At 42.9% G+C, this 21,414-nt stretch overlaps 1 protein-coding gene across 3 annotated transcripts in view; it reads left to right on the forward strand.

The window, feature by feature from the left end:
- ptch1 (patched 1) overlaps positions 1–21,414 on the forward strand; it is a 60,543-nt gene that overhangs the window by 20,730 nt on the left and 18,399 nt on the right. For all 3 annotated transcript variants that reach the window (XM_058069900.1, XM_058069901.1, XM_058069902.1), the window contains exons 3-15: positions 2,104–2,293; positions 2,390–2,459; positions 3,139–3,230; positions 4,963–5,161; positions 5,256–5,377; positions 7,939–8,086; positions 9,138–9,269; positions 9,351–9,506; positions 9,597–9,695; positions 11,457–11,582; positions 17,678–17,796; positions 19,096–19,696; positions 20,911–21,220. In XM_058069900.1, the coding sequence (XP_057925883.1) occupies positions 2,104–2,293; positions 2,390–2,459; positions 3,139–3,230; positions 4,963–5,161; positions 5,256–5,377; positions 7,939–8,086; positions 9,138–9,269; positions 9,351–9,506; positions 9,597–9,695; positions 11,457–11,582; positions 17,678–17,796; positions 19,096–19,696; positions 20,911–21,220 (2,364 nt within the window). The remainder of the gene's footprint in view (positions 1–2,103; positions 2,294–2,389; positions 2,460–3,138; positions 3,231–4,962; positions 5,162–5,255; positions 5,378–7,938; positions 8,087–9,137; positions 9,270–9,350; positions 9,507–9,596; positions 9,696–11,456; positions 11,583–17,677; positions 17,797–19,095; positions 19,697–20,910; positions 21,221–21,414) is intronic.

Raw genomic sequence — 21,414 nt, forward strand, 5'->3', positions numbered from 1 at the left:
TGTGTGTGTGTGTGATAAAGCTGTGGCCGTCTTCATGGCTTAAATACGTGATAATGACATCTTCAGTCGTTCACCGTTCATTTATTCTGTTTAGTGCGTGTAAAACTATAAAACTGTTTTTTCTGATGACATTTTTGGCTTTCCAGAAAAAATTGGCTTTAGCGGAGGAAAAATTGATTTGGTTAGCATACGTTTCTGTTAGAGTTGGACCTTCTGGAATGAATAACGCTAACCAAGGTTACACAGTATTACCTTTCTTTTTTTGTTGTCTTTTTTTTAAAGGATCTACATAACCTGTTGTGAAATGCTTCTGAAAAAAAAAGCATGATTCGGAAGGTGTGTTTGCACTTGTAATGTTTGGTACAGTTAAACAAACTCTGCTCGGTTCACGTGAACACTACACAGACCAAAGACGCGGGCCAGTGTTAAAATCACTGCAAGAAATGACAATTATCTACAAGAAAGTATGTTGGAAGTTGTATCATTGGCTGTCAATCAGGATCGCTCAAACCCGGTGGTGCTCCGTCCTCCAATCAGTCCATTTCTACTTTTTAAGTCTGCTCCATTTAGAGATTTTCTCGAGTGGAGACTGCAGACATGTTTGCATGAGTGCAGTCGCATGCATTTGTGCGTGTGTGTGTGTGTTTGAGCGAGCGAGGCTTTGCCAGGGTGGCTTGGCTGTGCTGGGGTGCAGGCGGCCAGCGGAAGGACCTGAAAGGCTGCTTTTGTAGCCCAGGCTAGCTGCGAGCTCAGGGCGCACGCACAGGGCTTAGTCCACCTTGTCACTGGGAGGGCAAACTTGGAAGACGGCCACAGCTTTATCACACACACACACACATTCAGTTCACGTAGTCCAGGCATGACTGTAGCCACCTGAAAATTTGAGTCGGAGCATTGACCGTTTTGATTGATTTGTTGGAGGGATGTTGCTCATCTGCCATGGTGTCCAAATCCGACACATATTTTTGTTGAAGATGCAAGGCAGATAAAGTTAAAGCCAGGCGGACATGACTGTGGCTTTGCTCTGCACTAAGAACAATGGATGATTTCTCCGCTTGCAGATGTTACAGCACATGCTACAAGCCGTGCTAATACGGACATTTGTATGTCAGAACTTATGGGTCACTTTATTAGGCATAATGCTGACACTGTCAGAGAGGTATTGATTAAACAATATGTTTGTTATTGTGGCTGTCATTTACACTCTTGTATATACCGAAATCAGGTTAAACCATACAGTAGTAATCATTCAGTCATTCATTCATTTTCTACCGCAGGCGTGCTGGAGCCTATCCCAGCTGTCCTCAAGCGAGGGGCGGGGTACACTCTGGACTGGTGGCCAGCCAATCACAGGGCACATATAGACAAACAACCATTCACACTCACATTCATACCTATGGACAATTTGGAGTGGCCAATTAACCTAGCATGTTTTTGGAATGTGGGAGGAAACCGGAGTATCCGGAGAAAACCCACGCATGCACGGGGAGAACATGCAAACAGAGATGCCCGAGGGTGGAATCGAACTCGGGTCTCCTAGCTGTGAGGCCTGCGTGCTAACCCTTTTCCGCCATGCAGCCCAATAGTAATAATACTGCTAAATTGCTACCACTCTTGAGTAGGGTTGAGAATCTCAGAATACCTCAGGGGACCTCACCTGGGAACGCCTTGGGATCCGCGAGGAGGATGTGGAACCAACCTCGGATAAGATGGATGGTTAGCTGGGATACACTATGGTCGTCATCGCCTATGTTTTAGATGGTAGATTGCAGAGTTATCCTAAATGTATTTCACAACCTGCAGCACATATGCTTAGTTCACATACAGTGGGGAATTTCATGCGCTCTCCTTTAATTGTGTTTTAACCGAGAATGGCGCAACAGTTCTTCAACCAAATAACCATTTCAAACAATAACTGATTTGATGGCATACTCCTGCAGCGAAGAGACAGTTTTCTACTTTTGCTTTATTACCCTTTTTATAGTAGATACTAAATCTTTGCTTGCACCCTGTTGCGAAATAAGAACAATCCCAGATTGATTTGTACATTTCTATGCTAGCACGAGTCTGCGTACTTTAACGTTGACTATCTTCTCCCGGCAGTGGGCGGGCGTGTGAACCAGGAACTCAAGTACACGCGGCAGAAGATCGGCGAGGAGGCCATGTTTAACCCGCAGCTCATGATCCAGACACCGCGGGAGGAGGGAGCCAGCGTTTTGACGGTGAACGCACTGTTGCAGCACCTGGAGTCAGCCATGCGAGCCAGTAGAGTTCATGTCTACCTTTATAACCGGTAAATGTCCACAAGCATATACTGTATGCATGCCTAACAAGTGCAAGTTGATGTAATAATTTCTGTGGCATGACTTAATTTCCCTTTCCCCCCCAGACAATGGAAATTAGAACACTTGTGCTACAAATCAGGAGAACTAGTCACGGAAACACATTTCATGGATCAGGTAAAATGAAAACATAAGATATAGTAAAGTCATGCACACACAAAGGGGAACATTTGTCATAACATGCGCTCCTATACAATTGGCTGTGCTGATATTTTTTTCTGACAAACACACAACATATGTCTGAGTGACTTGAAATTTCTCACGCAAGTCAATGCGCGCTACAGAACGTGTTAACTGAATTACCAAAACATTTGGTACTAGAGGTGTGTATTGGCAAGAATCTGGCGATACGATACGTATTATGATACGTATTATGTATGATACTAGGCTCACGATACGATATATCACGATACTGTTAACAAGGCGATATTTTTTGGGTTTTTTATTGTAGTTAAATATTATTTCCTGGAAAAACTGAATTACACCAGCAATATGCACTTACTAAACACATTTTTAGATTAAAATCAGAAATGAACCTTTGCTGTGTCTGCACTTGAATAAATACCATATACAGTCTATGATAAATGCCTAAAAATATCGATATCATACTTTATAATATCGATACAGTATAGTGGAATGAAGTATCGCGATATATCGCCGAAACAATATTTTCTTACACCCCTATTTGGTACCCACCTTCATTGGACCTGCAAGCACTTGGCTGTAAAATATGAGCAACCTTTGTTGACGTCCGACGCTAATCCTGATGTGTTTGTGTGCATGTGTGTGTAAACAGATCATAGAAAAGCTTCATCCTTGTCTCATCATCACACCTCTTGACTGTTTCTGGGAGGGGGCCAAGCTTCATTCTGGGATGGTCTATCTTCCGTAAGTAAACATGAAGATGTGCTATCATGAATCATAAGTCCGCTTCAATCTTAGGCTGTCAAAAGCTATGAAAGCCATACTGTTATGGCACCTTTCTGTCAGGCAGGCAGTGCAAGGGTACCTAAAGGGCGGAGCCTGTCACCTTTGTATCAGGGGAACCTCAACCCTCTATCCAATTTAGGGTTCACTATTACACATTACACATTAGTTATTCCATTTGTGAACAGGATAAGTGGTATAGAAAATAGATGAATGGCGAGTGCTAAATGCTGGGATAGCCATCTTGGACTATTTGTTATGGCAACTCTGAGACTGTTTACAAGACAACGACAAGGAGATCTCTGAATCTTGTTTTTCTTCCTTTATGTGTGCTTCCCAGGCACGCTCAACCCAACCATCAGACTCCACAGAGCATGTTTGCGTGTGTGTGTGTGTGTGTGTGTCCTAAATTCGTCCCCTCTGAAGGCTCTATTGTAGTGGTTGCTGGCATGCGTATCTCTGGCCATCGTTTCTCCTCAGCCCTGGGCCTCACACCATTGTCTGGCCTTTCTGTTGCTAATGGTCCTGTCGCTACAGTAATACTCCACAGACATTTACCTCTGCAAATGTGTTTGCATGCACATGTGCATGTGTGTTATCATAATAGCTGATTATAGTCACCTATTTACGTACCGGAACAGTCGTTGGGTTGGGCCTTTTTGGTACTAAATGAAGTTTTTTTTTTACTATGTTCTGGTTGGGAGGCTGGGAATAATAACCCAAGCCTGGTTAAGCACATACAATGTGTTGTGAATGACAGCGAGAGAGAGATTTAGACTGGAATGTGTGAGGCATGGAGAGCTTAAAGGGGACAGGGACCACTTGGAGCAAGAATCCACCGCCAGCATTGGGATTTATTCTTTGCCGTCATCTTGCAAGGATGAAAAACAACAACACAGTGGCCCTTTATTCTTGTACATTAACACATCATTATAAGCCTCCAGCCACAGTGCATCTATTGTTGTGATGACATGGAGATGATCAGCATCCTTATACACAATCCAACACCTGCATGTGTATTCCTACAGTAACCTACTGTAGGAACCTATGAAATCAGCTTATTTTTATCTCAAATTTCATTATTTTTTTAAAGAATACTCTCCTTGTTTCACTCAGAACATGGTAAAAGGGTAAACCTGAGCCACAGTCACACTAGCATGCTCTGCTAAACTTCGAGAGTAAACCTTGTTGTTGTTACGCCAACTTTCTCTTGTGTTGTTTTGACTTGTTTTGTTTGGGAAGGAGCCGGTTAGGTTTGTGAGGAGATTCCGCCACGTTTGAGCGGTTCGTCAGGGAAATACTCCCCCACAGACGCGTTCCTTCTCACAGATTTCAACCACATTATGTCACTTTCCACAAGATTAATGGTAGATTCCGTTTTTATGCCTCAGTGGGGTTCAGGTTCGGAGGAGGCCTCCTTGGCCTCATACCTCTAGGAGGAGGTATGTTTTGGCACAGACCATTACACTACCACCACCGCCACCTTATGTTGGTACATGCTTGTGTTGCCAGCTTCAACACAATATATAAGTTTAATTTTGATAATATGAGATATACTGTGACCTGTGCTCACCTAGTATCAATTTGTAGTATTTGATAACATATTCTACGAGCCAAGAAGTAGTCTGCTAACTACCATACAAAATGGTTAGTGTATTGATACAAGTGTTGTTGTACTATTATCTTCATGCAGAGGTAAAGACCCTCTGCAGTGGACCAACTTTGACCCCAAGGAGTTTCTTGACGACTTACGACGGGACCACTTCCCGGTGGACACCTTTGAGGAGATGCTGGAAAAAGCCAACGTTGGACACGGCTACATGGATCGCCCCTGTCTGAACCCCGCCGACCCTGACTGCCCCCTCTCTGCACCCAACAAGAACTCCACCAAGGTAGGTTTATTTTTTTTTGGGGGGGGGTCATCTTGGCTGCGACGAAGCTGTTGACAGTTATTTTCTCACCTGTTTGGATTTTATTGCGGCCAAGGCGTTAGATGTGGCGTGGACCCTGAGCGGCGGCTGCTATGGGCTGTCCAGGAAGTACATGCACTGGCAGGAGGAACTGATTGTAGGCGGGACCACCAAGAACGGCAGCGGACCCCTGCTCAGGTAAGATAATTTTAACGTCTATAACCACACACGCACTCAAACACTGCGGACATCTGTGCAACGCTTATTCTGGAAGGATTGTATGTTTTCTTTTTTTAAGCACTCTGAAACGGTGCGTGCGTGTGTGTGTGTATGATAAATCTTGCAGTCATTAGCAGATTCCAGTGAAATCTTCCAGTTCCAGCTGTTCCCTCTCAGCTCTGGCTACTCTGCACGGACACTACCCACTCATGCACACACAGACACATACAGTACATGTGCTGATGGTGATCTATTGCTTGTACATTCTATCCAAATATACAACCAATTTTAACTACAGAGACCTGCGCTTTCATGTTGTGTTGAGGTTTTCAAGACCTGCCTAATGTATACAGTGTGTCTTGAATGAATGAACACTAAGGACGCATAAGACACACCTTTTTTAATCAGTTATTTTGAAAAGTAACACATTGACCCGAGTATAAGACAATATTTTTCTCCCAGGCCGTCCTATATCTGGGGCGATTTATATTTGTACAGTAAACCTCGGATATATCGGATTCAATTGTTCCCACTGGTTTTGTCCGATATAAGCGAAATCTGTTATATGCGTATACCGGAAAATGTCCGTTTTACGCATATATCGGATTTATATCCGTATATGCGTAAATCGGATTTTATCCGTTATAAAAAGGCACTTCCTTGACTATGTTTCCAACGTACCTGGACTGGGCAACGAAAAGAGACGTAAGGTAATGAGAATTTAACTTTATTGGACTCTGAGCATAACAAATTGTTAATTAAGCTAGGCCCTGTTACGCCCGTCAGGCCTACGTTATTTCCAATAGTGAGTGTAGTGGCTATTTGTCCTTCACTAAAATAATAAACGTAACTTATAATCAAAAGGCCACTGATGCACCATGGGTTTTGTTTTACGCAGGCAAAAGAGTCATTGTCCAAACAATCTTGTTCCGTTTCTTCTTCTTTCCTTTTATTACCGAGCAAGCAAACAAACAAACAAAAAAGGAACAAGGGCCTTTTCCTGTTGCCTCTCTTGCGCTGGTACAAAAACCATAGGCCCACCCCGGTGCATGCTGGTCCTGTGAGCACTGCCTACCTAAATATATTGCAGGTGCCCAGGGTGTTATCCAATGAAATAAACCCAGAAATTAACTACTAATTAACCCCAACAAAATATGATAGATAAACAAATAAATAAATAAATAACAAGAAAATATTATCAAGTAATCCAAACAAAACAACAACAACAAAAAATAAATCAACAGATATCAGAAACCTAGGAACACACCAATAAATAGCTCCTACAGTGAGGTTAAGATCTCATTCAATAAATCCCAGGGTGTTTCCTGGCAGCATTTGCCAGAATAACCCAGTTTCGTCGGCATTAAAAATGTCCTCTGCTTTAAAACGTCTCAGAATGTCAGCTAGCTTCGGAGCGCCACGATGCGGCCATCCGATATATGCGAGGGAAATTTAATGGAAATGCATTGGAACGGGACTGGAGATTTTGTCCGAAATAGGCGAAATCCGTTATAAAAAATCCGCTATATGCAATGAATTTTTATTGGAAATGCATTACAGAAAAATTGGTTCTTTTTTATCTGTCCGTTGTGAGCGAATTTCCGATATATCCGAGTCCGATATATCCGAGGTTTACTGTAGTACACACCAACCAGGTGGTGATAAGTTGATGGTGATTTTCTTCCTGGCACTCACACACACTAGTGACCTGGAGAGATGCAGTCTTGACTCAGAAAAGACATGTCTCCAAAATTGTTAGCAAGTTAGCAAACATTAGAGTATATTTTACTGTTGGTGTGATGTTCTTTTTCTGAAATGTGGCGTTACGTTTACGGCAGATGTAACAGGACAACAGATCTTCCAAAAAGTCCAAAAACATTTGTCTTGTCAGACCAAAATTGAGACGAGCCTTGATGTGGTTTTTGTCTTGGAACTGTTTTTGCCCAGTGAACACTGACGTTAACTGAGGCCTGTAGTTCTTTGGACGTTGTTGTCGTGTCTTTTGAAGTGTCTTGGATGAATCGTCGCTGCCGTGGTTGGCCGGGCCACCCCCTGGGAAGGTTCACCACTTTTCCATGTTTTTGCCATTTGTAGGTAATGGCTCTCACTGTGGTTTGCTGGAGGCCCAAAGCTCATCTCAGCTAATGTCAGTTGGATTTCCCTTAACTTATTCGCTCCCAAAGACTTGGCAGGTGGCAGAAGTGCATTTCATTAGAACTCGGCCTGCATCTTTTTCATTGAAACACATGCTCCGCAACAACCAGGAAATGAAAAGGCATCCGAAGTATGGTACGCATTGAAGGGAAATTTTAACGCGTGCACATTTTAAGGCCTACACAAACACAGTTCAGTTGCAAATGTGAAAATTGTGTGTGTTCAATAAACAAAGAAACCATCCACACACATCATAAAGGGTTCCCTTACAAAAACCATGATGTACAATAATTGAGATTTCACTGTCTTTATCTCTTTCCTGGCTCCATATTGTGTTGTTCTTTTACAAATATGACCACCTCCTTTTTTGTCTCTTCTCTATCCAGCGCCCAGGCCTTACAGACTATGTTCCAACTGATGACTCCCAAGCAGATGTTTGAGCACTTTCGGGGCTACGAGGAGGTTTCCCACATCAACTGGAATGAGGAGAAGGCTGCAGCCATACTGGAAGCATGGCAGAGGAGATATTCAGAGGTATGGTTGGAACACACAGGGCTGCGGTGGGTTTAGAAATCAACAAATCCTACCTGGATACCGGTGCGTGCAAGCAATGGATGCTGGATGCGAGGCCTCTGTGTTGCTGTGTGGTTAGTCGAAAAGCACAGTATAGTCTGGAATACATTAGAAGAGTTTACGGTCTCTCTCTTTTCTCTCTTTCTTTCACGTTTATACGATCACTTTCCCAGCTGTGGCCCCATTGGTGGCTAACATGTGACATCATCTGGCTTCCCCTACCCCCTCCAAAACCCTGTTTGACACACCGTGACCTTGGTGTGTGTGCGTGTATATGCGCCATTCATCTAGGGGGCCCCAGGGTGCCACCATAGACAAAGATCATTTATTTATTGGCTCTATGTGTGTGTGTTTTTTTTTTTAATCAATGGCTGTTGGTGTCATGCTGTTCAAATGTATAGACGTAATGCATGTAATAGATGTGAATCGAATTAGCTGTGTGGCCTGTACGCTAACCACTCGCCGGCTGTGCAACTTCCTGTCTGAAGTTATTGATATTTACTCAAATAGTGGAATACAGGTGCTCATATACTCAACTGCAGAGTGTACCAGGTGTCTATTTGAAGCAAAGCATCATTTTTTTGCGCAAATTCTTGTATTAAGGGTGTAGCTAGACACACTGCTGTCTGTTGATTGGTCGATTCAATTACCGACATGTCCGTGTGACAATGACCACGTCATGCTGCTAATTCATTCGCACTCTGGTGACGTTGTGATCGTACAGCATGGTAATATTTAATCCATGATGTATTATTTGAGGCCTTTTTGTAAGCTCTTCAGTCGTGAACTTGCTGTACAGCCGTAAGAGCATGCTGCAGTGCTACAAATCATGTCCATGTCAACTGAATGGGACCGGACAGCTAGGTGGCTATACAGTATGTACTGTAGTTGTATGTCGGCTTCTCCTATCTGGGGTTTTTTCAGTTTCTACGCCAGTTGGCCTCCTTGACGCAACCCATTTTCCAAACTTATGACCACATTAACTGTTTAAATTTGTTGGGGTTTTTTTCAGGCTGTGTTGCAGAGTGTGGCGGCCAACTCATCCCAGAAGGTCTTGTCTTTCACCACCACCACACTGGAGGACATCCTGAAGTCCTTCTCGGATATTAGCGTCATCCGTGTGGCCAGCGGTTACTTACTGATGGTGAGAATCAGTGATATTCCATCCTGTGTAGTGAGAGTATGTAGAGTATTCCCGTACCTGTTTTATCTTGTCCGTCCCCAGCTGGCCTACGCATGTCTGACCATGCTGCGGTGGGACTGTGCCAAATCTCAGGGGGCTGTAGGGTTGGCGGGTGTCCTGCTGGTGACATTGTCAGTGGCGGCAGGTTTGGGACTCTGCTCTCTCTTGGGCATTTCCTTTAATGCAGCCACTACGCAGGTAACACACAGTTAGTTAGGATAGGATCATATTGCATATCATGAGATGCAGTGCAGGCGTATCTAATGTGGGTTTTTTTTTCATCCGTAGGTCCTGCCATTTTTGGCTCTGGGTGTCGGCGTGGACGATGTCTTCCTCCTCGCGCATGCCTTTAGCGAGACGGGACAGAACAAGAGGATCCCTTTCGAGGTGGGTCCAGCATCCAAACTGCAGCTTCTTCACACAGATCCATGCACAATAGGGTGGAGGAAAATACATTTCTGGGGATCACAATAGATGATCTAAAAATAAATATGATCTGGAAGCCTCATATTACAAATATACAACATAAGGTGGCAAGAAACATTTCAATATTGAACAAAGCAAAACTTGTTCTCAATCAGAAATTACTCCACACTCTTTATTGCTCTCTGGTTCAACCATATCTTACTTATTGTGTGGAAATATGAGGTAATAACTAAGGAACGACCGATACATCGGCCAGACGATATATCGGGCCAATAGTTGCGTTTTTTCCTTGTATCGGTATCGGCCGATACGTGCGTGGGTTCGCCAATGTATTTTTCCACCGCATGATTTAAAGTCAGGCATCCGCTGGGGCAGCAACGTAGTCGCGTTACACCGCCCCCACTGTTGAATCACATCAAGCGCGTGATTTCACAAGTAATAGAGTTAGCTTGCTTTTAACACTTTACTAAGCCCATCACAATTCACTGGGTGATCGCTAGGCATAACAGTTTAAGTCATGGTGTGACAACAAGAAAGCCCAAAAACATCACATACCAACGCAACAGACGAATAAACACACACTCACTAAATTTGAACTAAATTTGAAACACTTATATGCTAGGACTACGTTAAAAAGCCATACCATTTCAGTATGTGGAATCAAACTATGGAATGGATTGAGTAAGGAACTCAAACAATGCACAACGATGAGCCAATTGAAGAAACAATACAAGCAGTTGATGTTTGCTAAATACAAGGATGAAGAGTCTTGAACCAGTCATGATGTGCTATACATATCACTATATTGACACTTACTATGGTACCCATTATGTCATTGTATGGTCAAATCACCTCGTACTTCGGTACGTGATAAAAAAAAACTAAAAACTATATTAGGAAAGCAGGAAGTGAACAAATGTAACAGTTACTGATTGTAAAAGTACCAGATGGAGGGGTAGGATTTAATAAGCTTTGCTTCTTCCTACTCCTTTTGGACATGTGGAACTGGGAACTGATTATGTGATGCATGTTCAAATGAAATTAAACCATTACCATTACCAATAGTTGTACCAGTCGATTTATTTGCCTGTGCTTTTCACACAGAGTCAATTCTGTCAGTTATTTTCTTGCTTTACTAGTGGGCTTGCATTCTCCACAACGCATACGGCTTACATGTGTCTATTTGTGTGATAACTTTATCTCCACAAGGTGAAAACAGGCATGCATTTGCTTGTTTTTGTTGTCTCCAGCCCCACTCCTCCTCTTATGCTTCCCCTCAACCCTCAGCTTCCTTTGCTGAGATGAAAACTAAACAGAGCTGAACCTGATCTTGCGTGTCTCTCGCGCACACGCACTAACATGCCTGTATGACGACGCAGCCTGTGTGGTCCCGCATGTCCTCACAATCTTCACACAGTTGCCGCCAAAAAAAAGAAAAAACCCTGCGGGGTCCTGTGCATGCTTATCTTGGTGTGTACGTCTTAAAGTAGGAAAGTGGCTTCGTCACAATTTAACAGTTGAAGTGTTGTGAGGAACGAAACAGCAGGTGTTTTTGTCATTCATGGAATTGCACTTGAAGCCGCTGCAATCACTGTCAGTCAGCATCAGTGTGAGGATAATGCTACCTAATCTCAAGTAGTACACGTTTGCCTTTCGGCTATAGTCAGATCAAAAGGGCTGACTGTACTTGTCATTTGCCCCGCCTTGTCTCATCTCGCTCAGGACCGCACGGGCGAGTGTTTGAAGAGGACCGGGGCCAGCGTGGCACTCACTTCCATCAGCAACGTCACTGCGTTCTTCATGGCGGCCCTCATTCCCATCCCTGCACTGCGAGCCTTCTCTCTGCAGGTAGGACAAAATAAAAAATCTCAGCACTTAATCTCAATACACTCCAATTCTCATCAGATAGTAATGATGCATTGAAACAAGGCAGTTTGGTGGTGTGGTGGATGTAGTGATGCGGTCCAAGTAACTGAATCTGTGTGGGAGGTTTAAAAAGCAATGCAGTTCAATGGTCTGGCTGTGTGTGTGTGTTCGTGTAAAGATGGGGGTCCGTGATGCAGTAGGGGGGCTCTGACTTCTCATGCATCTGTCACAAATTATAGACGTCATCAGAACAATGAAAAGTGAGACAAAAACGGGTCCTCTGTCACAAGCGGCACACAAGCTGTGTGAAAGTTCTTCATAAAAGTGAGTACACCCCTCATGGTTTAGCAAGCATCTTCTGAAGGGGCAGTGCAATAGAAAATAAACTTAGATGTACTTTTGAGTAGTCAGTGTGCAGCTTGTATAGCAGTATCAATGTACTAGCCACGGAATGTGAGTCAACACACGGTCATTATTGTCTAAATAACACAAGTTAGTATGTCCCAAATATTATCATTGTTATCTAGCACTGCCTGAACTTTGAGGATGCCCCACAGGGTGCTAAATTGGGTTCAGCTCTGGGGGAGACATACTCGGTGTCCACTTCAGAATGCACAGTGCATGTTGGAATTCATGTTTCCCCTTACTGAACCACAGCTCCCTGGGGTGGGCAGCACTCATAGCGCTTCAAAATGGCACAATTATCTTGCTACTCAATTGAAGAGCTTGCAACCAAAAGGCGCTAAATCCAATTTTCACTAAGTTGCATGTTTTTCAAGAGTTTAATAGACCTCTGTCATGTGTATCCAAATCACATATTTTGGTCTTGAAATAATTTTTAAAAATATGAAAAAAAGTGATATGAAATTTATGCTTTCAACCAAAAGGCGCTATTTCCATTTCAGATTTCAACCAAAAGGAGCTAAATCCCTTTCTTTATTCTTTATTCTGATTGGCCCAAGTTTCCCATCTATTGATAATCTGACCAATCAGAGAGAAGAATACAATTGGCACTGCATATACAGAAAGCCAGTATCAGTGCGCATCCTGTTTTGTTTGTGTACATTAAGTACACGTATGATAGTTACAGTATGTTATGCAATTCAGGAGAACACAAATTGTGTTTTTACAGTATTCTGTAACATGGAAGTTTTTTTTACGCCATAAAAGGCATGTCTCTACCTTGACACCTCCAACTTTCATGAGAAACATTATTTTACTTGTACTAAAAAACATACAATGTAAAGAGTTTGTAATGAGATGATTTTTGTCACTGTCACCTTCATGGTGCAGTCAAATATGAGCACTGCTTTTAATAAAATTTTTATTACTTTAATTAATAATAATTATTTTGTATTGTATGTTGAGAATGGCTTCTGTGTTGTAATTATTTTATTAGCATAGCACATTAAAGCACCTTACATTCTTTTACAACAATGCCATTGAAGAAGTTAAAGGTGACTTCAAATTTATTTCAGCCAAAAGGCGCTAAATCCGAAAAAAAATTAATAAAAAAAAATATATATACAATACATGGTGTGTGCAGGATTTTTATAGCATGCATTTTTATGACCTATATTGATAGCTCTTTCATTTGCAATATAGACTTGATGACCAAATAGATTGATATGTGCGTAGTTAAAAATCATTGATTTTCTCGAAATCAGTCAAAATGGATTTAGCGCCTTTTGGTTGCAAGCTCTTCAATTGTTTTTCCAGCTATTTAGACAATGTGTTGAGGCATTTCTAGTATACTGTTACACAAAGTGTACATTGACGAGTCAAAAGTTTATATAGCAGTATTGTCCCTTAAGAAGGTGGGCTGTCAAAGTGAGGGGGGTGCATGGTCTTACAGCCGTGCAGACTTGATGGGGAGGACATATACAGTAGTACGTTTCACCAGCAGTAACAACATACACCAGCAAATACAAATAGACGGTGTAGACATTGAAAGGGTGAAGGAAAATAAATTTCTGGGGATCACAATAGATGAAAATATGAGCTGGAAGCCTCATATTACAAATATACAACATAAGGCCAGAAATATTTCAATATTGAACAAAGAAAAATTTGTTCTCAATCAGAAATCACTCCACACTCTTTATTGCTCTCTGGTTCTACCATATCTTACTTATTGTGTGGAAATATGAGGTAATAACTATAAAAGCAATCTTTACTCGCTAAATGTACTGCAAAAAAGGGTAGTAAGGATAATTCATAATGCCGCCTACAAAGAACATACTAACTCCTTATTTCTAAAATCACAAATACTTAAACTTGCTGATATAGTTAATCCTCAAACAGCTAAAATAATGCATAATGCTAAAAATAACCAATTACCTAAAAATGTCATTCAATACTTCTCTACAAGAGAGGAGAAATATGATCTCAGGGAAGAACTAAATTTGAAACACTTATATGCTAGGACTACGTTAAAAAGCCATAGCATTTCAGTATGTGGAATCAAACTATGGAATGGATTGAGTAAGGAACTCAAACAATGCACAACGATGAGCCGATTCAAGAAACAATACAAGCAGTTGATGTTTGCAGGGCTCTACATTAAAAACCAAAATGACTTGCCCATAGGGAATCCTTAAGGTGAGAACTACTTGCCCGAACTTGCCCCATGTAAAATGAAAGGACTGCCATAATGATATCATGTAATTTTTTGTGGCATCACATGAGAATCTCAAATAAATAAAATAATAAATAATACCTTACACATGGTAGTCGTAGTAAGCAGTGATATTTATAAGTTGTGCACCACAATGAAACATTATTGAATAGACACATTTGTGTACTAGTAAAGTGTTTTTAATCCAGAAAAAAATGCTCAATGGTCAAACAATAATTTGTGAAGCAAAGGTGAGAAAAATCCACAGAGAAACGGAAACGCTAGATTTTGTAGCTTGTGCAAAATCAGCACTTGGTATTGGATCTAATGGGTGGTGTTTCATTGTGACCACTTCAAATTGTCACAGCAATGTGATTCACTCACCTGTGCCATCATTTGATTGGCTGCCGCTAATAAAATACTTGTTTAGGAGGCACTGCTTCATCACTTTTTGCTGTTTCCTTCAGAATTAGACGATGTTGGCAGCGACGCCATGATGGATGTTTTCCTAGTCAAACGATCGCTGATTGGTTGATCGCGAACAACGGGTGTGGGTAAAACGCGGACTGTGGATTACGGACCGCGGTCTAAATAAACGATTCTGATTGGTCCATTGCAAGGATTGGTTTGCAAATTACCACCGGAATTACGTAGTCCGTGTTTTACCAACACCCAACAAGAACCGCTGTAAAAAAAAAAACTCTTGGCATTACGGCATGCTAAAGTGTACTTGCCCGACGGGAATATCACTGATTAGATTTACTTGCCCCAATTTTGTTTTAACTTGCCCCGGGCCATCGGTACATCGTTATTGTCGAGCCCTGGTTTGCTAAATACAAGGATGAGGAGTCTTGAACCAGTCATGATGTGCTATACATATCACTGTATTGACAGTTACTATGGTACCCATTATGTCATTGTATGGTCATATCACCTCGTACTTTGGTACGTGACAAAAATAAAATGAAATTAAAATATATTAGGAAAGCAGGAAGTGAACAAATGTAACAGTTACTGATTGTAAAAGTACCAGATGGAGGGGTAGGATTTAATAAGCTTTGCTTCTTCCTACTCCTTTTGGACATGTGGAACTGGGAACTGATTATGTGATGCATGTTCAAATGAAATTAAACCATTACCATTACCAATAGTTGTACCAGTCGATTTATTTGCCTGTGCTTTTCACACAGAGTCAATTCTGTCAGTTATTTTCTTGCTTTACTAGTGGGCTTGCATTCTCCACAAAGCATACGGCTTACATGTGTCTATTTGTGTGATAACTTTATCTCCACAAGGTGAAAACAGGCATGCATTTGCTTGTTTTTGTTGTCTCCAGCCCCACTCCTCCTCTTATGCTTCCCCCTCTATCCCCTTATGGGATGCACTCAATTGTAATCTGATGCATGTTCAAATGAGATAAAACCATTACCATTACATGAGTGCAGTGTAACAATGCAAATGCCAACAGTAGTGTACCCTTTATACATGCAGCAGAGCTTAGATTTCGTCCTCACGCACACGCACACACACACACACACACACACACACACACAAAGGGCCAGATTTTACCTCAGTGTGTATTAGCATGTGTGGATGGATGGCTTTAGTGCAGACACTCTGTCAAACAAGATCCGTTGACCCCATGGGTCTAATAATACATGTAGCTTGATCGTACGCACACACACATACAGTATAGAATAATAAGAACATGCCTAAAGCTGCTTTGTATGCTGTATCAATATTTTCATGCTTAGACTGTAACATTTTTTAATGTTTGGATGATTCCATGCTTGTGGAAACATTAAAGAGAAAGCCCCACCCTCTGTACTGGATGAGTTTGGTGTGGAAGAACATGACCTCTGGGTCCGGACTCAAACCACGGCCTCCCAGTTAGCTGTTTCGATGTTCACTTTCGCTTTCTGTGTGGCCCAGTACTTTTAGTCCACATCAGTTAAGTCGCACTTCCTGTTCCTGTTCTCATCCTCATTAGTTTAACAACACAAAATACATAGGAACACACACATTCATGTGTGGAAGACAGATGTGATGGTAAACCTTCCTGTTTGGAGGTCAGTGAGCGGTCAGAAGATGTGTGTGCGTGTGTGTGTGTGCATGCGTGCGTGCGTGCGTGTGTGTGTGTGTATCGGGAGTTGTAGGGGATCAGTCTGGACATTAGTGGGCCAATTGAGAATGAATTGTTTTCATTGTTTTCGTGTCTCTTGCATTATCTCTGACTACATAGCGATCCGAGGAATGAGGGAGGGCACAGATGTGTGTGTAAATGAGTCACAAAGTGTGTGTGTGTGTGTATGTGTGTGTGTGTGTGTGTGTAGAGAGGAAGTTTAAACCTCGAGCCAAACTAACAGATATGTGCGTGTATAGTATGTGCATATCTTTGCCGTGTGCCAGTGTCTACTCACCTCAGGCCCCATGGGGTTCTCTGCGTGCCTCCTTGGGTGGTCTCCTTACACACACACGCATACACACCAATACATGGTGCACACTGTGTTACATCTGTGTTTGTGTGTCTGGCAACCACACAAGTCCTAGATTATGCACTGGCCACACCTTCAAATGCTTAAACCACAACACTGCACCCACTTGTATTACACACATCCCTCACTTTTTTCTCTGTATTGCCAATCTTTTTGTATTTAAAGGCCATTGTTGATTTTGTTGTATTAAAATATAAAATACACGTCCCATCGCTTGTGTTTTTATTATTAAATGATCAGAGTATTGTGGTTTACTAGGGCATTGGCTTGCAGATTACACTCACAGGCTACAGCATTAGATAGATTGGAGAGCGCTTCTGTCATGTAGAGGCTCTTTTACTAGCGTTTTTTCAGTAGGTCCTTAAAAACAGAACCACTCCTTGTCACATAGATGATCTTTGATGAGCGTAAACCTATTGCTGGTGACTTAATTTATGATATTATGATTAAATTAGGTTGCACGGCGAACGAGTGGTTAGCGCGCAGGCCTCACAGCTCGGAGACCCGAGTTCAATTAAATTCCTCGGCCATCTCTGTGTGCTGTGTGCTTGTTCTTCCCGTGCATGCGTAGGTTTTCTCCGGGTAATCCGGTTTCCTCCCACATTCCAAAAACATGCTAGGTTAATTGGCGACTCCAAATTGTCCATAGGTATGAATGTGAGTGTGAATGGTTGTTTGTCTATATGTGCCTCGTGATTGGCTGGCGACCAGTCCAGGGTGTACCCCGCCTCTCGCCCGAAGACAGCTGGGATAGGCTCCAGCACCCCCGCAACCCTCGTGAGGATAAGCAGTAGAAAATGAATGAATGAATGAATAAGTTATGCAAGATGTGTAGGATAGAGCCTGGTATTGACAGTATATATGTACAATGTAGGAATAATAGTGAAAGGAGAAGAAGATATGACTAATGATGTGTCCATTGTCAGTTGTGTTTTTCCACTATTGCTGTGTTTTTTTTCTGGCAGGCTGCAGTGGTTGTGGTGTTTAACTTCGCCATGGTGCTGCTCATCTTTCCCGCTATCCTTAGCATGGATCTTTACCGACGAGAAGACAGGCGCTTCGACATTTTCTGTTGCTTCTACAGGTATGGACGCACACAGCAAACAAATCCGAAAGCCTCTGTGGTCTGACTGTAAGTACGTTTGACAGACACAACCAACTCCTTAGCCTAATCGCTTCTCATGATGTATGTGCTTTGCCCTCTTATTTGTTGTTTGTCTGCTTGGGTCTTTGTTGTGAAAGCCTCGCCAGTCTGCTGCCAGTCTGGGCATGCTTTTTGGCACAGCAGTCACACAGCTGTGTACACTTACACTAAGTTAAATACCCACGTTGGAGCTCAACTCTTTCCGGAATACAACAGTAGGTACACATACACCATCCAATGAGAGCCAATGCAAAAGTTGCATCTAAAAATTACACAAACTTGGTGGTGTATGAGACAGAGGATGTTTACAGTGATCATAGCGAAGATTTTGAGGAGGGAGAAACATTTGGAGATGAAATGGGAGACGTTTGACATGTAGATGGTCACCTTTAAAACACAAAGTACTCTGCAGTTGCTTATCCTTCAAGTATTGTTTTTAATGGGCTTCTTAATGAACGTACAGGTATTTTTATAGCTTGTTTTAGTGGCCTCACATCCAAGATGAATGTTCTCTGCGGGAAAAGTTTTTAAAAAATGCATTATAATACCCTGTCACTAGCCTTGTCACTATAGTGGAATATTGTTTAGAGGACATTATGTAAACAAGACATAACTTGTTGACTCTTGTTTTTTTCTGTGTGTTGGCGGCATAGCATCCTCTCAAAATGCATTCATACCGTACTTTCAAGAAAAATGCTTCTTTTAAAGGTGTTCCTTTGAAGAAGTCGTCAGTGAAGTGATCACTGGCAAGAACAGAACTAGAAGTAGGCATCCATCTTTCTCTCGTTGTCCGCACTTGCTTAGTCCATTGTTGTCTTAAACCTTTCTCTGTTGGAAAACAAAACAAACAAAACTTCCAGCAGCAACACAATGTTTTGGCATGATGAAAAAAATACTGAACCAAGTCGACAAACTACCTAGAGAAATGTTTATTTGCCCTCCTTTTGCTGACATTACATCATGTTTGGAAATTATGCTGAGCTGCAAGATTGTCCATCATGGCTGGTGCCATCAACTTTAAATGTAATTTTTGCGAATTTTAATGTTGATTTTCAACAAATCGAACAATGAAGTGACTGTTTATTGTCAAGCTTAGAAACAGTAAGGTGTATGGTGACTCTGTGACTCCCTGTTGCAGCCGATACAGCTTTCGGAACGTGAAAAAAGCCAAAGAAAAAGTGCAATCCATTTACATAACTGTCACTCTGTATTTATACTTTCACTTCTTTCTTCCTTCAGCCCATGCGCCAACCGTGTGATCCAGATCGAGCCTCAGGCGTACCTGGATGGATCAGACGGGAGTCACTACAGCCCCCCACCGTCCTACTGCACAGCCCCGCCCTCATACTGCACACCTCCCCCCGGCTACAGCAGCCCGCCGCCCTCCTACAGCAGCCACGGCTTTTCCCAGCAGACCCAGATCACCATGCAGTCCACCGTTCAGCTCAGGACCGAGTACGACCCCCGCACGCAGGCTTTCTACACCACAGCAGAGCCTAGGTCGCAGATCTCCGTGCAGCCCATCAACCCGCCTCGTAGCAGGAGCAACCCTCATAATGACTATTACAGCAACAACAACAATAATAATAACAATAACAGCGGCAGGCGGAGTCATGTTGCTTCTCGTTATCATCATTATCATCCCGGGGCTGCACCACAGGATTCTGCTTCAGGAAATAACCAGATCCCAGAGAACAACAGCTCCACACGGGACCTGATCTCTCAATTCGGGGAGGCCTCGCTGGGCATAAGATGCATAGAGCCTCCCTGCACCCGCTGGACTCTGGCTTCTTTTGCTGAGAAGTACTACGCTCCGTTCCTTCTGCAGTCCACCACTAAGGTGAGCAATCAGTGGCTTCTGTGGGTTTAAGGTTGAGAGGAGTTAGTCCCCAGAGCTCAGAAATCTGGACTGGAGGACCTCGTTATATCTGAATCTCTCTCTCTCACACACACACACACACACACACGCACACACACAGTCTGACCTCAGTCTAGTGGGTGGCCAGCCCTCTCAAAACACTCACACAACCGAAATCATCTGGTGGCCTGTACTTGACATCATTACAAAATCTTTCCTTTGTCTTTTCATCGCCCTGTCAGATATTTCTCCAGTTTAGCAAATTACTTCATGCGCCGCTCTGATTGCCTTAAATCGCAACCCCGGCGTCACTGCCAAGCGGCTAAAAGGAACATTCCACTTTATTACATCTGCGCTCTTTGATCCGTGATTATTAGCGAAATCTGGCAACACACGGTCAAATGATCAGAGGCTTTGTAAACAAGATTATATAAACCCACTTTATAAGAAGATAAAACCAAAAGTGGATGTTGCTAAGGATGCAAGATCTGTTCTCCTTGAAATGGGATGTTTTATGGTCACTTATTGGGGGAATATCCTGGTAAAATTCACACCAGATTACCCTCCTCCGAATACGAAATTGCAAGCTGTGTACTGATTTGACCTTTTTTGATAAAGACCAGCTGCATGGGCCATTTTGGTGCACATCCAGATTAAGGCACAAATTCATTCATTCATTTTCTACCGCTTTTCCTCTCAAAGGTCGCGGGGGGGCTGGAGCCTATCCCAGCTGTCTTTGGGCGAGAGGCGGGGTACACCCTGGACTGGTGGCCAGCCAATCACAGGGCACATATACACAAACAACCATTCCCACTCACATTCATACCTATGGACAATTTGGAGTCGCCAATTAACCTAGCATGTTTTTGGAATGTGGGAGGAAACCGGAGTACCGGGAGAAAACCCACGCATGCACGGGGACATGCAGAACATGCAAACTCCACACAGAGATGGCCGAGGGTGGAATTGAACCCTGGTCTCCGAGCTGTGAGTCTGTGTGCTCACCACTCCACCGCCGAAGGCACAAATGAATTGAAAATGAAATGAATTTTGCCATCCACTTTGGGGGGTTAAAGAGTTCGGGCAGTCTGCACATACTTTGTAATGATCATTACCGCCACCTACAGGACTGGAGTAGTAAATCCATCCATGCACTCTATATTATTCTACTGCGTTCCCGTCCCTCCACATTGCAGGTGGTGGTGATCGCGCTCTTCCTCTGCTTGCTGGGAGTCAGCCTGTACGGGACCACCCAAGTGAGGGACGGCCTGGAGCTGACGGACATCGTGCCCCGAGAAACCAGCGAATACGATTTCATCGGCGCCCAGTTCAAGTTCTTCTCCTTCTACAACATGTACGTGGTGACGCAGCGAGCCGATTATGCTCAGAAGCAGCCTCTGCTGCACCAGCTGCACCAGAGGTTCCGCACTATTCGCTACGTGCTCAAGGAGGACAACGGACAGCTCCCTCCCATGTGGCTTCACTACTTCAGGGACTGGCTGCTCGGTAGGAAAATATACCGTACTAGCATTATTGTCTGTGAGTCCATTTTGCATAGTAAATAGTAGCACCGGTAGTTGGCAATAACATGAATAATGATTTGGAGTGCATGAGAAAGTGGAAGGAAAACATACGTAGCTCTTTTTGACCACATGGTCATTGACACAAAGGGTGTCCAAACGTTTTCCTGTTTGGCCACC

This window comes from Doryrhamphus excisus, chromosome 4 (genome assembly GCF_030265055.1).
Source record: "Doryrhamphus excisus isolate RoL2022-K1 chromosome 4, RoL_Dexc_1.0, whole genome shotgun sequence".
Lineage (NCBI taxonomy): Eukaryota > Metazoa > Chordata > Actinopteri > Syngnathiformes > Syngnathidae > Doryrhamphus > Doryrhamphus excisus.